The sequence below is a fragment of the Canis lupus genome, chromosome 25, assembly GCF_003254725.2.
Source record: "Canis lupus dingo isolate Sandy chromosome 25, ASM325472v2, whole genome shotgun sequence".
Lineage (NCBI taxonomy): Eukaryota > Metazoa > Chordata > Mammalia > Carnivora > Canidae > Canis > Canis lupus.
In genome coordinates, this window is record NC_064267.1 from 35,102,706 (window position 1) to 35,117,776 (window position 15,071).

Consider the following 15,071-nt stretch of genomic DNA (forward strand, 5'->3'; position numbering starts at 1 on the left):
GGGCTCTGAGCACTGCGTGTATGCTGTACGCCTACAGGCTGAAGTGTGCGAGGCGGCTGTGTTTGTGTGTGCCCGAGTGTGAAATCACACCCTCAGGGGTCCTGGAATCGAGGGATGGAAGGGCAGCCAGTGAGGCCAGGTGTCCTGGCTGTGGGCCGGTCCCAGACATGGCAAGCTGGCACATCTGGAATGAGATGCACCCCCCCCCCCATCCCAGACAGCATCTGGCACAAGACACTGGCTGTAACACTTTCAGTTTATTGGCTGGGGTGCCCTGGTGTGGCTGACCAGCCGCTGGGCCTGAGAGAAGCCCCGTCTTGTTTCCCCACCCCCTCCCCGGCATCTCCCCACCGTGGCTCCTGTGGGACTCAGATGGAAACTCACGCCCCAGGAAGCGGGGAGGTGGAGGCTTAAACAAACCAAACCGAGGTTGGAGAAGGGGTGGGAAATGTACGTTACAATGAAGATATGCCACCGGCTATACACAATACAGCGCGCGTAGAGCGAGCAGAGGAGATGGGCAGGTCTGCTGACACCCTCCCCACCAGGCCAGGCCCCCAGAGAGGACTGGCCACTTCAAGTGTCTCAGTGAAAACTCTGGCTCCCTGGCCCTGGTCCCCTTGCTCTGCTGGGGGCAAGGAGGAAGGGATCACGGGGAAGGGGCTCATGAAGGAGTCCAATTCTCCTGCCTCCTGAGGACAGCCTCACCTGGACCATCGGCCTGCAGGTCCTGGCGCCTGGGGGAAGGGGACGGGGTGCCCACCTCCCGCCCACCTCCCACTGTCCAGTCCAGGTGACTGAGGGCAGCAGGCCTCCCGTCCTGGCCCCCGTGGGAGGGCAGTGGTCATTTCCTGCTGTGCAGTGTGTCCTGGAACTTGGTGCTGGTGTACCGCAGGTGGAAGCCTTTTTTGGTGATGGTGTCATCTGAGTGGAATTTCACCAGGACAGAGTCTCCCGCCGAGTACACCTCCTCAGGAGGCTGACAGAGGAAAGAGATGGGCATGAGGCTGAGGCTGTTGTTTTTCCTCCCCAGGATCCCCCGCTCTAAGGAAGGCGGGCGGCTCCCAGAGATTCACCAGACTCCCTCAGCCCCTTGAAGCAGGAGAAAGACTATTGCCAGTGGGAGTTTAAGGGGGTGCCTGGAGGAGGGCAGGAAGTGGGGCACAGAGGAGCTTGTCTTAGGTTCAGAGTCACACTTCATTCTAAATCCAGTGCTGGGCGCCCGGGTGGCTCAATAGTTGAGCATCTGCCTTTGGCTCAGGTTGTGATCCCGGGGTCCTGGGATCGAGTCCCACATTGGGCTCCCCGGGGGGAGCCTGCTTCTCCCTCTGCCTGTGTCTCTGTCCCTCTTTCTCTGTGTCTCTCATGAATAAATAAATAAAATCTTAAAAAAAAAAAAAAAAAAAAAAAAAACCAGTGCTGCTATTAACTAGTTAGTTGTGAGGTCTTAGGCCAGGCTCTGCCCCTCTCTGGGCCTCACTTACTCCAAGGGCAAAAGGGGGGAAACGCTCCCTGCTCTCTAAGCCTAGAAGGGCTGGTGGGGGCTTGAGGAGAGAGCAAAGGAGAGGGCAGCTGTGAAAGGCTTTTACAAAGGGACTGAGTTCTCCTAGATGCTGCCTTTTCACTGTCCCAGCTGTTTCCTGGAGAAGGTGGGATAGCTGGGGCCCCTGGCTGGAGATGTGGCCATTCCTTGCCTGTCCCCCTCCAGTTCTGGCCATGATCAGCTTCAGACAATGCCTCTTCCTAGGCCCCTGCAAGCCCCTCCTCACCTCTGCGCACAGGCCCTCAGAGGGAGAGTTACCAGAGCATCGGCCCACAGATGCCCTGGCTCTCAGAGCATAGAAAGCATTATTTCCGAGAACCTTGGGGACATTTCCAACAACCTTGCCAGGAAGACCTGACGAGATTGGGTTCCTTCCCCAGGTCCCCTCCCGCTGGCTCCAGCCTGGTGGAAGTCTCTGGAAGAAGCCACCTGGGGACACCGGATTTGATGTGCGGCTCAGTGGAATGTGCCAGATCAAGGGCAAAATGGGGAGGGGGTGCTGGCTTGACAGCCAGGGGATTCCAGAATGGTGAGCCAGGCAGGCTGAGAGGCCTGTGTGCTCTGCTCCTGCTCTACCTCTCCACCTCCCGACCCGGTCAGAGTCCTAGAATGGCTGAAGCTCTGTTCTAAGGGCACATTCAGTTGGCTGATGCTGGGTCCAGCAGAAGCTTAACCCTTCTTAGGGTGCCCAGGCTGCCCTGAAGCATGGCCATGAGAGAGCTGAGGGACCAGGGAGGTGATGGAGGGAGGGCACTCATGCGCCTGTGTGTAATGGAGAGGGAAAGATGCTATTATCTGAAGGGGAAAAGGATTCACAAAAACAAAAGAAAAAAAAAAAAAAAAAGAAGCCACAACCTCTGACTGAGAGGAAAATAAATCCACCTTTGTGGTTTTCCCGTGGCCTTGGGTAAAATCCCATTGAGCAAACTTTTGCCCACGGCCTCTAAAAGTGCCATTTTTATGGACCACGAAGCAATGCTCAGCATCTGCTTGGACAGTAGCTCCAAAGGCTTTGGGACCAGCTGGCCTCCCACCAAGAAGAGAAACTTGGCAGTGGAAGAGATGAGGGTGTTTTTATGGCTCGGCCAGAACGACTGGTTAGCACAGTTCGGCTCAGGCCCCAGAATCCTGGCTCTTGCCCCAACCTCTGCCCCTGCCCCTCAGCCCTGGTAAGCTAGCTGCCTTGGGACTGGAACAAGGGATGAGGGGGGCAGAGGGAACTCCATCCTTCTCCCCAGATGCCAGCTACCCTGTAGGTCCACAAAACCAGTGCTGAGACAGCTTTGGTCAGAGCAGGGCCTGTCCCAGAGGCCACCGTAACCACAGCGTTGGCCAAAGAAGGACCAGATTTCCTGGGTGGGGATGGCCCAGGCCAGAGCAGGCCTCTGTGAGCTGCCACCCACCAGGCCGGGTGTCCCAGCTCCTGCAAAAGGCCAGGCGTGTGCTCCCACCCGTACTGGCACCCCCGAGCTGCAGAGGCAGGGCCGCCTGGGTGCTGGGCTGGGGGTGGGGGGGTCTCACCCCTGAGCCGCAGTAGCGTCCCAGTCTGGGCGCTGTGCTGTCATAGCCATCGAAGAGCTCCATGTAGTCGTAGCCACAGTCTGTCTCCTCCTCCACCTCGAAGGTCTGGAACACCAGCTCCACGCCGTAGCCTTCTTCTGCCACAATGACCCACTCGCAGTCCACCCCCCCTGGGTAGTTGTTGTCGCCAAACTGGGCATGGGAGTAAAGATCCTTGGTCTTCACCTCTGCCCGCACCTGGCCTCCACACTCTGCGGGAGGACGACGAGGTCAGCTGCGGCTCCCCGGGCACCTCCAGGAGCTGAACCCCCGTGGCTAGATGGAAGCTCTGGGGGAGAGCCACACGGCTGGTGGTGGGTGGCTGTGGACCCGGCCCAGGACAGGGCCCACAGCAAGTGCTCTCCTGCTCCACCTCCAGATGGATGCCCGGGGACACAGGGAAGGGCATGCTTGTCAAAAGAGGACATTGCTAATTTGCTCCAGCTGATGGCCTCCATGGAAGAATGTGGGTCCTCTGTTGCCAGAGCTTCCATTCTTAAGAGAGAAGAACTACATCTGGATTTTCTGCGAACACTTCTGATTTTTAAATGTTGGCTCAAATGTGTAAAAAACACAGTGTGGGCCAAACAGAACAGGTCTGAGGGCCAGATAGAATTCCGGGCCTCCAGTCTGTGATCCTCTACTGAGGGGTGGAGGAGAGTGCACAGGGCAGGGCCCTGGGTGTCTACCCTCCTCGGGAAGCCCTCTGGCCTCTGGGACAGGCCAGGGGCTTGGTGCTCATGTTTCCCTGGAGGCTTGGGGGTGGGGGTGGGGGTGGGGGGCGGGACTGGGCCTGAGTCAGGGCCTGAGTTGCAAGGGAGGAAGGGAGGCTGTGTGCCCATCAATCCTGGGGACTCCCAAACAGGGGCTCGAGTCCCACAAGGTGCTTTTGAAGCCCTCATCTGACACCCCTGGTCTGATGTGCCAGGCCTCCTGAACCTGGGCTCCAGCCGCTCTCTGCTGCTGCTTTGTTTCGACGTCACGGCTGTCCTCACACACCCGTTGCTCAAGCCAAAGGAAATGACCTGTGGTCACCTGTATACACCCAGAGTTCTACTGGGGTTGTGGCTATGCCTGGGGCTCCTCCCCCTGCTGGAATGACCCTACCAACCACCTTCAGAGCTAGAGCTTATCATGTTCTGTCTTATGCTGGAGTCATCTGTGCACGTCCCATCTCACCTCTGGACTGTGAGTTCCTAGGGTGGGTGAGGGGCTCATGCCTCATTCATCACCACGTGTCCCTCCCAAGTCTTGCATGGGACCACAGCTCAGGAAACAGTTGTTGAATCAATGGACAAGGGATCTCTAAGTAAGCCCCTCCAGGGCTGAGATGTTTGCTTTGTTTTTGTGAGCAGCACTTACAACACTGCCTCAAACATGTTATGGGTTAATAAATATCTGCAGAATGAATGAACGGGTGACTTTTGGGGGTTGGAATGTGGGTGGGCTGCTGCATGGTCAAGTGTCCTACAGCTGGGGACTCTGGGCCTTCCCTCCCCATCCCTGGGTTCCCCACCCACTGTCGTCACTGCCCTCTGTTTTCCAAGCCTCCCTCCCCTACTCTCCCTTTAGTGGTCGCTCTCCGCTCCCCTGCCCGGTGCTCAGAACGCAGTCTCTCTCCACCCAGGCCACAGGTTCAGTCCAGCTGCCCCGTCACACACTCTTCATAATCCCCCTGTAAACCTCCTGAGCCTGGGCCTGCCTCTGAGACCAGAATCAGCAGATGCTTGCAGGCTGCCCCATGCCCTGGCCCAAGGTGGCCTCACCTGTGGAGTGGGATGCCTGGAAGCCCTTCCTCTGGACAGAGTTGTCAGAGTAGAAGCGCAGGAACATGCGGCTGCCCGTAGCCAGGACAGGCTCAGGCTTCTTGCTCCCACAGAAGCGGCCCAGGACAGGGGCCTTTGCGTCACGTCCGTCATACACCTCCAGGTGGTCATAGGCACACTCAGGCTGGGACTCAATGTCCATCTCCATGAAGGTCTGGAGGGCATGAGGGAGGATGGCAAATTCAGAATGTGGCTGTGGGGTGGGGGGTAGCAGGTGGTCCCACATCTAGGCCTCTGGACCCCAGCTCCTAGAGACCCAGGGAAGCTGTCCCTGCTGGTAGTACTACAGGTAGCAATGAGGGAAGACCTGGGAATGGGCCATGGGAGGCACACCCCTATGTGCACTGGGGAAGGGCCGCCATCCAGATGAGACGGGGGTCTTACTAGGATCCTCACAGGGATGACAGCCCTGTGGGCTCAGCCAGGCCACAGCCTGCAGTCTGCATCACTCTGAGTTTCCTAGGGCTTTAGAGCTGATAGGAAATAGGTGGTGGCCAGATGGCAGAGAGGAGCAGGAGCACCCATGCAGGCTGGGGTGTGGGCACCTTACCAGTTTGACACGGTGGCCGGGGGTGCTAGAGATAGCCCAGGTGCACTCCTTCTTGCTGGGATATTTATCGGGCCAGTTGGGGCTGGTGATGGTGCCACTGGTGGATGTCACCTTGTGGTCACAGCCGGCTGTGGGGAAGTGAGGGGAAGGGGATCAGAAGGACCCCAGTGCTCCAATGCCCCCTGTGAAGAAAGGAACAAAGCCCTTCTCTCCTGTCCTCCTTGCTTCTCTTTCTCCTTACCTACAAACTGATGGAAGGCTTACATGACTTCTTTTCTGCTCAGTTACCTATGCCCAGGGAAATCTAGCTGCTTGCTTCCAAGCAAGGCCCTGCCCTGGCAGCTTCCACAGAAGCTACCCTCACAGGTGCCCCTGTGCAGATCTTTGGATCTTTGAGGCCATCTGGTCACACCCTGTCTGCCCTCCACGATGCTGTCATCCTCTGGTCTCCTGCCACATCTCCACAATCACAGAAGACTTTGACACCTGACTCAGTTCTCTGGTCACTCCTGCGGCCATCCTAGGTGATGTCAGCAAACACACTGGCCTCTCTGTCTTTGATCTTCTCAGCTCTCCTGGTGCTTATCTTCTTCCTCTCGAGGTGGGCTTTCCATCCCCCACCATTTCCTTGTGCTTCCAGTATCACGTCTCTATGACCACCTCCTGTTCTTTCACGGTGCTGTCCCTTCACTGCTTCTTCAGCTTTAGAGAGTCCTCCGTGGCCTTGATCCTTCCCGCTTCTCCCAATACTTCCTCCTTGGTTGACTTAACTTACTTCCCTATCTGACTGACCACGTGGCCGATCACCCAACTACTCATCAACATGCTGTTCTCTACTATACCATCTTGGAAAGCCCCATCTGTGACCCCAACCACTGGGGACCCAAACCACTAGATACTCTTGGATCTGTCCTTCACCAGCTCCACCTCTCACCTCTTCAACAGTTGGCTCCAAACCCTCAGCCCTTCTCCCTCCCAGAAGACCAGCTCTCCTCCTGCTTCCCTGAGAAAATCAGGGCCTCAAATATGAACAACTTTCCCTTCCTGGCCCCTACCTGCAAACTCACTTTCCCCTTTCCTTGTTTCTAAGAAGGCGTCCCTCCTTCTGTGACCTGGAGCTCATTGGCACCCACCTCCTGGATACCCTTGAACCACAAATTATCCACTCTGAGTCTCTGTTCCAGCTCTGCCAGCCCACGGACCTTCCTAAGGTTTGCCCCATCCTGAAATAGCTCTCCCATGGCCCTACATTCCCTTCAGCTGCTGCCCATCCTCTCTCCTTTTCTTCTCAGTTGACCTTCAAGAAAACTTGATGTCACCACATTCTCACGACTGAAGGCTCCTTGATCCATTACAATCTGCCTTCCACCTCTGAAAGCGTGGCCTCCCAAACACATTTAAAAGCTGATGCCCATTATTTATTATCGTCCAGTCTGACAGGTCCCTCAGGGAAAAATGGGCAGCCTCTGCCCTGCGGGCCAGGGAGGAGAAAGGGATGGGTGGGCAAATATGGTCAGTAGCTCACAGGAGGAACGAACACACAGCTTCGAGGCCCTGAGAGCAGTGTGTGGGCTGCGCAGAGGCCCCGGTGGAGGCAGGTGGAGCTCCTGGCTCTCTACATTGGACCTGTGGGCTGTGTCCATCATCCTTCTGTGGTCCCCCATGGCCACGCTTACTGCCTGCCCTCATTTCTACACCTCTCTTCCCTCTAGCTTCTGGATGCATGCCCGCTTCTCCCGCAGCTAGACGGCAGCCTCCTTGGGGGCAGAGGGATTCCTGCCCTGAGCCCCCTGCCGAACTCTGCACAGCACTGCACCCTTGCAGGGATTCAGGAAATAGTGCCTTGTCATTCTCCTAGCTTTTGAGTGAGGCACGGTGAATGCTTCTCAAGTGACTCAGCGCCGCGTACAGGCTGTCTGTCCAGAAGTGTGAGCCCTCTCCCGGCTTCCCGGCTACCCAGTCAGTGCTAATGTGCTCTTTTTCTCACAGTACAGAGAGAGAAAGTGCACTTTGGACAACCTCAGAATAAGGTCCCCTCCAGCTAAAAGACGTGAAGTCCTTGTGAGTCAGGAAGTCCATATTCAGGGATCCTGAACGGATGGACTTGGAAGCTCTTGAGCGCTGCTGAGTGCTTCAATTCTGTATACTTTAGCCAGGAGTTTGTATGTTTATACCTTGGTCATCCACCTGATAACACTGAGAAGAGGCATTTGCCAGGCCTTGTGCTAAATGCTCACGTGAGACCTATAAGACTTCGCATGCTGCAAAGTAGGTCCCGTTGTTTATCACCTCATGGGTGGGGAACCTAAAGCTCAGAGAGGTGAAGGGACTCACCCAAAGTCACACAGACATTCAGTGGCAGAGCCAAGTCTACGTTGTGCTACTGGGATAGTATGTTCCCAGCAGGCAGGGAACACAATAGAATTAATGACTTGGAACAGGCCAGCGTTGTATCATGTCCAAAGAGGTATCAGATGATATTGGTGATGATAAGAGGGCTGTTTCCAAATATCTGCAAGGTTTTAGTGTCTGGGAGGCAGTGACTGTTCTGAGTGTCCTCCAGGGGTCAGAAGTGTGACCAGTACGGGTGACACACGTGACTGTGCTTGCTGTGAGCCAGTCACTACTCAGAGCACTGCGGAGAGCCCCATGCCCTGATGAGGTGGGTCTGTTACCACCTAGGGGTCACACAGAGCACACAGAGGCACTGGAGGGTGGGCAGCTGGCTAAGCGGCAGGGCTGGGCCAGGGAGCCTGTGCTCTTAACCGCTATGCCATCTTGCCTCTGCCACAGGAAGGCTGTTAGGAAGAGAGGGACTTGGACATTGATTTTGAGAACTAACCTGCCAAATCAGTCTCAAATAGAGGCTGAGGACAGGTGTGAGCCCCTCCCCTCCTGATGGGCACAAGCAGATGTAAGTGTGCGTGTGGGAGTCTGTGGACCAGGTGGGAGGTCAAACACGGTGACCTCAGAGGCCACTCATGTCCTTGAGCCTACATGGAGCCTGATGGCGATGGTGATGGCAACTCTGCCTCCCGTGCCCCGGTCTCTGGTCCTTGGGGCGCCCCCTCCCTGGGGCTCTGGGGGCCGCGTGGGCAGTGCTCACCTTCCTTGCAGTCGTGCTTGTTGTCGTGCAGGACGAAGCCGCTGCGACACTGGCACTCATAGCTGCCGAACGTGTTGACGCAGTCTTGCTGGCAGCCTCCGTTGTCCTTGGAGCACTCGTCCTTGTCTGTAGGGGAGCACACAAGGCAGGCCCGGGTCTGTGCAGGGCTGGGGGCCAGGTGGTCGCCCCAGGGGAAGCGGGAGGCTGGCTAGGCTTCCTCCCCCCGGGGGCGCAGGGAGGGGTGGCCCCGGCCCAGGTGGTGGTGGTGGTGGTGGTGGTGGTGGTGGTGGTGGTGGTGGTAGGGTCCGGGGTGGTGCCTCCAGCGGAGCCAGCCAAGCGGCCCAGCTGTGGGGAGAGAAAGTAGAAGTGGGGTGGACGGAGGGCCGGGGGCTGCAGCTGACCCATGTGGGCACCCTCTACCATTACCTGCTTACTGGACAGACGGACAAGTGGAAAAACAGACACACGGACAAGCAGACTGCAAGAGAAAGGGGCAGGACGCGAGGGTCCCTCTTTTACTTCACAACAGGAAATGTCACAGACACCATCAAAATGGGAGGGGGTGGGGTGGGGAAGGTCCCCTGTCCACGGGAGTGGGGACAGGGGAGAGGAGAGCACCAGTTCTGTCCGGCCAGAAGGAGGCAGGCCGGAATGGCAGAGCGGAGGTGGGGGGTGGGCGGGCACTGAAGCCCCCATCCCATTCCGTCCAAGGTGAGGTTCCTGAGTAACAAAGGGTCCGGGAGGCCTGGCAGGCCTCACTGGGGGGTCCGGTTTCTTTTCTGCACTCGGAATTTGAGCTGGTGGGGGCGTCCCCGAGGGGGCTGCAGAGCCGGCCTCTTTTCTGAAACGAGAGAGAGAAGGAGAAAAGGGACCAAGGGGTGGGGGTGGAGGGCAGGGGCCAGGGAGGGAGAGCAGTGAAAACCAGCCCGGGCCTTGGAGACAGATTCATGGGGCAGTGCAGGAAGGCAGTGGGACATACATGCAGGACGGCCATGTCCGGCGCAGCCAGGTCAAAAAGGAATAGCAGGTGGGAAGAGGCACAGCGACAGGGGACACACAGGGAGATAGCCTGTGGCAGGAAGAGGGCCTGGAGGGGTTTGGAGCCGCTGTCCAGGAGGTGAGAGGTGGCGCTGGGAAGGACAGATCTAAGAGCATTGAAGGTTTTGGGTCCCCAACAGTTGGGGCCACAGATGGGCATGGGGCCCCCACCCCAGGGAAGGAGAGAGACAGATCTCCAGAAGAGGGGGGCATCCCAGGGAAAGGGTGGGCCTGGCTGAGAGCTCCGCTCTCTCATTCTGGCTGCTGCCACTTAAAGTGTGCTTAGACACACACTCACACTCACACCAACAAGCCTGTGGACACAGGATCCCCTTAGGGATGCATGGTTGTCCCCACGTGGCAGCATGGACATGGACCCACAGGTACACACACACACATGCACAGGATACACAGGCAGACACGGACACTACACTAGCCATCCACCCATCTGTGTACATGAGCGCACAAGAGATCCACACTCCTCACTCCCCCATCTGTGTGAGGAAGCACGCACAGGTACAGAAACATAGGCACCTTCAGAGGCCAATACATGGGCACAAAGGCACACGCAAATGCAGAGACCACGAGCTCATCAGCAGATCGGTGGACTCGAGTGTGCTCACACATGCGGCTGCTCAAGTGTGGGTCAACCCACACACGTACTCCCCCGTGAGAACACACATGTGTGCACTGACACACGGAGAAACACACAGTCCCAGGCATGCGTATGTCACACCCACGTATTCTCCGGGCTGTCTGTGGTCACCTGGCACAGAGGCAGGCATTCAGGGTAGGTGTGTAGATTGAATGGACACCCAGAATTCCAGAGGGGAACCACAAGGTAGAAGGATGCCCTCTGGCATTGAAATGGTGGGGAAGGGGTCCCTGACAGAGGGAGCCTTGTTCCTGGTCTCTATCAGTAGAGGGACCTGAGGACCTACTTCTTGGCTCCATTCTCAGGTGGCCAGACACCTTGGGGCCGGCAGGAACTCAGGGCTAAGAGGTGGAGTCCCCAAGTCTTTCCCCAGGACTCTTTCTCAATTAGAGCCCCACAGGGGACCCTGGCTGAGGACCTTGTGGAAGCTGCCTTAGTGCCGGCCCCTGCAGGAAGGTGGGGGTGAGGGGCATGCTATGACTTCCCTTGGAGGTTTACCCAGGAACTCGCCTGTGACTATGCTGGGAGCTTCAGAGGCCCCAGCTCATGAACTGAGCCAACATTTCCCAGAAGCGTTTGGCTCTCCATGCCTTCTCATACTTGGACTCTAAATACCTAGTACAGTGCCTGGCACATAGGAGGGGTAGAAGAAATACTTGCCCGTGAATGATTGCGTGGGTAAGTGGGTGGCTGAATGGATGAGTGACAGAAAAGTGAGCCCTGCGGAAGGCCTGCTTTAGCGTCCCGGGGCAGGGCTTGGGCATGGGTGGGGGTGGGAGTGGCAGCCTCACCTCGGAGCCAGGGGAGCAGGTTGCGGGGGGGGGACAGGAGCGGGGAGAGTGGACACGGGCCCGGACAAGGAGATGGCACTCACCCTCCAGTGCCAAATGCCCCGGAAGGTGGCTGGGGTCAGACTGAAGGTCTTCAGGCTCTTTCTTCTCCTTCTTGTCTTAGGGTCTCCTCGCTGGGTGTCCCAAAAGTCCAAAGAGCCCCCCTCCTGGGGGGCCAGAGTCAGATGCCCCCTGCCCTGAGGGCTCAACCTTGATGCCCACCGGTGAGGGTCCTCTGCAGGTTTCTTGTGCTGCAGGGCAATGCCTGTGTGTGCACGTGTGTGCGTGTGCATGTGTGTGCATGTGTCTATGCAGGGCTGAGGGGCGGCTGGCCCAGTGTCGTGCCAGGGCAGGGCAGTACCCGGGGGTGGAGAGCCCTGGGCTCTAGGCCTGACAGGTGTGGTGTTGGCCCCCTTCCCCCCTCCAAGACTGGAGCAACAGAAGGGCAGGAAGAGACGAGAGTAAGCAGGTAATGGTTTCCCCAGGACTGAGCCCACCCCTGAGTAGGTGATACAACCCCTCAGCCCTCGGGTGAGCACCTGTAGGATTTCCAGGTGGGCACAGGGAAGAAAAGGATTCGTGTTGCAAGGGGAGGGGTCTCAGCAAGCAGTGGGGCGCGGGGTGGGGGGACTTTAAGCAGAGCAGGTTGGCTGGTAGTGCCAAGCAGGGACCAGTGCACAGGGGCAGTACATGGCATCCAGGTGGGGCAGGCAGGGGTGCAGGGCCATGACATAGGGGGCTCGAGGATGCAGGACCCTGGGCAAAGGAGGGGAGAAGGAAGGCAGCGTGGACTCGGCCATGGGCTTCCTGCCTTCCTGCCATCCCATGCCCGGCCCACCAGGCCTGCTGGGGATCAGGATCCCTGGGCCACTCTCCCATAAAACCCATTACTCCAGCCACTCCCTCTGCCTCCCACTCCCCCCAACTCTTCTTCAATTTCATGGAGTTCCCACCCCACCCTATCTATGTCCCAGGTCCAACTGCCTCTGAAAGACCACCAGCCTCACCCCAGGATGAGGACAGAGGGATGACTAAAGCAGGGGAAAGGTCTCTTGGGATCCCTGGAGGCCCAGCTCAGAGAGGCTGACTACCTTCTAGGCCACCCAAAGATGAGGCCATCAAAGGGACTTGACCTCAAGCCTTCCATAGGGCGGCTTGCAATAAACACATGCTGGCTGGATCTGAGTCCCTGACGGGTGGGAAGGCTTGGGTGTTGAAGAGAGGGAGGCTCCTCATCTTTTCTGAAGGCCCCAGCATGAACCCATTTGGCACGTGGAGGGTCTGATTAGAGATGTGGCCACTGCCAGATAATCTGCTCCACACAGTCCAAGGCAAACACTCTCCTTCTTTGTGTGTACCCTGAATTCTCTGTCCACAATGAACTCCCTGGTCCCCAGGCCTGCCCTCTCTGGGGCCTTGTCATCATGGCTCCTGATACCTGGAAAGCTCTTTCCTTTCATGGGTATGCCTATGTCCTGCCCGTCCTCAGGCTGCCTCCCATAGAGCCCAGAGGATTCAGGAGTAATGGGGTTCAGGAATGGAGGGGCTGGCCTGGTGGTGGAGGGTTCATGGGGGGAGCAGAGGACAGACCCTGTGGGCCTGGCAACAGGGAGGGCTAGAAGGCATACAAGTGGCAGGGAGGAGGGGAGGCGGGCTCAGAGCTGGGGAGTCTGGGTTACCTGAGAAGAAGTGAGCCTTGAAGCCTTTTTTGGAGACTGTGTTGTCAGACTTGAACTCCACACGCATGTTGTTGTACTGGGAGGTGATGACCTCGGGCTTCTCAGAGCCACAGAACTTGCCGTGTAGCTTGGAGTCGGCTGTAAGCCCACTGCGGACTTCCACGAAGTCATACTTGCACACCTGCAGGGCAGTGCAGCTCCAGGCCTGCCTCCTCTAGGTAGTTTCTCCTGACCACCCCTACCTGGGAAGGCTTCCTGTTCTGTGGGTCCTTTTGTCTTTAGTTACAAAATCTAACAACTCAAAAAGGTTCCATGTCACCCCCATTCGATCCTCTTGTGCTCTCCACATGAGCCCAAGGTCTTGTCTCACTCCTCATTGCCACATGTATGCTCCCTGGCCTTGAAGTCCTCCTCCCTGACCCTCCCCTGCTTCCTGGAATTGGGAGAAGTCTCTCCTCCTCTACATTCTTTGGGTATTTCTTTATAGGAAAGGAAGCTGGCTCCCACGCCTTCAGACCTTCCTGCGTCTCCTCAGCCCAGTGGCACTTACGTCATTGCCCTCGGTCTCAAAGAAGTCGAATTGCAGGGAGATACGGTACTGGGTGGGGGCCACCAATTGCCAGATGCAGTTTTTGTTAGGGGGGTACTCCTTGGGCCAGCCTGGGCTGGTGATAGAGCCATTCAGCTTGGTGAGGAATCCACCACAGGCAGCTGGGGGGAACAAGAGAGGAGACATCACCCACCAGGAGTCCCCACTCTGGGGAAGGGCCAGAGACATGCGCTGGGTGCATTAAGGAGATGTGGATCTTGGATTCCCTCAGCCCTGGGGCTTGTGTGTAGTCTCTCAGGAATGAGAGGGAAGCAGGCAAGGTGACAAGGGCATCTTCAGAGTATGAGGAATTGAGGACACATATGTGTGAACACTTCTACTTTCTCTGCCACAGAACAGCCAGGACATCTGCTGAGGGGGAAGAGGGTGAGTGAGGGGCTCAGGCACGGCTGGGTCCATGGACAGCGAGGCCTGGAAGCATGGAGAGGCGGGTAGAGAGAAGCTGCCCAGCAAGATCGGGCTGAACTGGAGGCACTGGGCAGGGAGTCCCTTCACCAGCTTGTTCCCTCGGCTGAGTATTGGGAGAGGCCGAAAAATCAGTGCCTGAGAACAGTGGTTTCCAAATTGGGGATCATGACCTTGTGGATGGTGACGAGATTTGCCAGTGGGTCAAGGTCAGCATTTTAAGTGAATAAAAATGAAAAAAAAAAAAAGACGAAAACAACCCAGAGTGCATCCCACTTCTGGTAAGTGTGTCTTCCTTGTCTGCCAGTAGTGAAGAAAGTGCTAGGGAATCTTAGCTTTTGCAGGGAGGGTGTGACCAAAACATGAGAGATCTTGGCTGGAAGGCTTGGGTCGTGGGGCAGTGTGGGGGGACACTTACCCTCACAGCGGCGCTTGTCCGGAGCTAGCTCGTACCCGGGGTCACAGCTACACTTATAGCTGCCCAACGTGTTGAGACACCGCTGCTCACAACCCCCGCGGTTGGGCCGCGAGCACTCGTCCACCTCTGCCGGTTGGAAGGAGAGGGGGTCAATGACTTCCAGGCCAGAGCCTGGGTCCCTCCTCATGCCCTCTGCTTGCAAGTCAAGTCCAGGGTCCCTCAGGCTTCCTTCCCGTCCAGCTCCATTGCAGGGGCCAGAGGTCAGCTGTGGACCACTCAGTCCCCAGGGGATCCTGCTAATGAGAGCCCCAAAGGGACAGGTGGTGGTAGACCCCACAGAGCCTTCCTCTGACGACAGTGATGCCTCTTATATGCCATTCTCTGGCTAAGTGCTATTTCTTCATTTTTCCATTAATCCTGACAAGACCTGTGATGAAGCTACTGTTGCTATCTCCATTTTACAGATGAGGAAATGAGGTTCAGACAGATTATCTCCCCACTATGACACCAGTTAAAAAAAATCCACACTGTCTTCTTCCTCTCTAAACTTTCACAGCACTTTCTGCCTCTATGGCTCATTGGTATTTCTTTTACACAAACTTTTGGACTTTAAGGCAACTCCCGAATTATTATTTCAATTCATAGTTAAGCACTTATCATGTGTTAGCTACTTTTATATAAGTGTGTCATTTACTCAATGAGATATGCAGTGTTTCAGTGGGGTGGACCTTTTTTCCCCAGTTAGGCCATAAATTCAAGGGCAGGGCACCAGGGTCTATGCATCCCTCATACAGACTCTATGTTGAATGCGTAAATAAAGAAGGCATGAACTCACTGCAGCAATATCACAA

The 15,071-nt window shown here is 56.7% G+C and overlaps 1 protein-coding gene across 5 annotated transcripts in view; it reads right to left on the reverse strand.

Annotated features, from left to right (window-relative positions):
* Nucleotides 1-242: 242 nt before the first annotated feature.
* The window catches only part of BMP1 (bone morphogenetic protein 1), a 43,720-nt gene continuing 28,891 nt past the window's right edge, over nucleotides 243-15,071 (reverse strand). For 3 of the 5 annotated variants that reach the window (XM_025463149.3, XM_025463150.3, XM_025463153.3), the window contains 8 exons: nucleotides 14,221-14,346; nucleotides 13,338-13,498; nucleotides 12,788-12,968; nucleotides 8,586-8,711; nucleotides 5,480-5,607; nucleotides 4,870-5,083; nucleotides 3,065-3,315; nucleotides 243-979 (listed from right to left, as the gene is read on the reverse strand). In XM_025463149.3, the coding sequence (XP_025318934.1) occupies nucleotides 845-979; nucleotides 3,065-3,315; nucleotides 4,870-5,083; nucleotides 5,480-5,607; nucleotides 8,586-8,711; nucleotides 12,788-12,968; nucleotides 13,338-13,498; nucleotides 14,221-14,346 (1,322 nt within the window). In that variant the 3' untranslated portion in view covers nucleotides 243-844. The other 2 variants (XM_025463152.3, XM_049100947.1) reach the window with 2 other exon arrangements.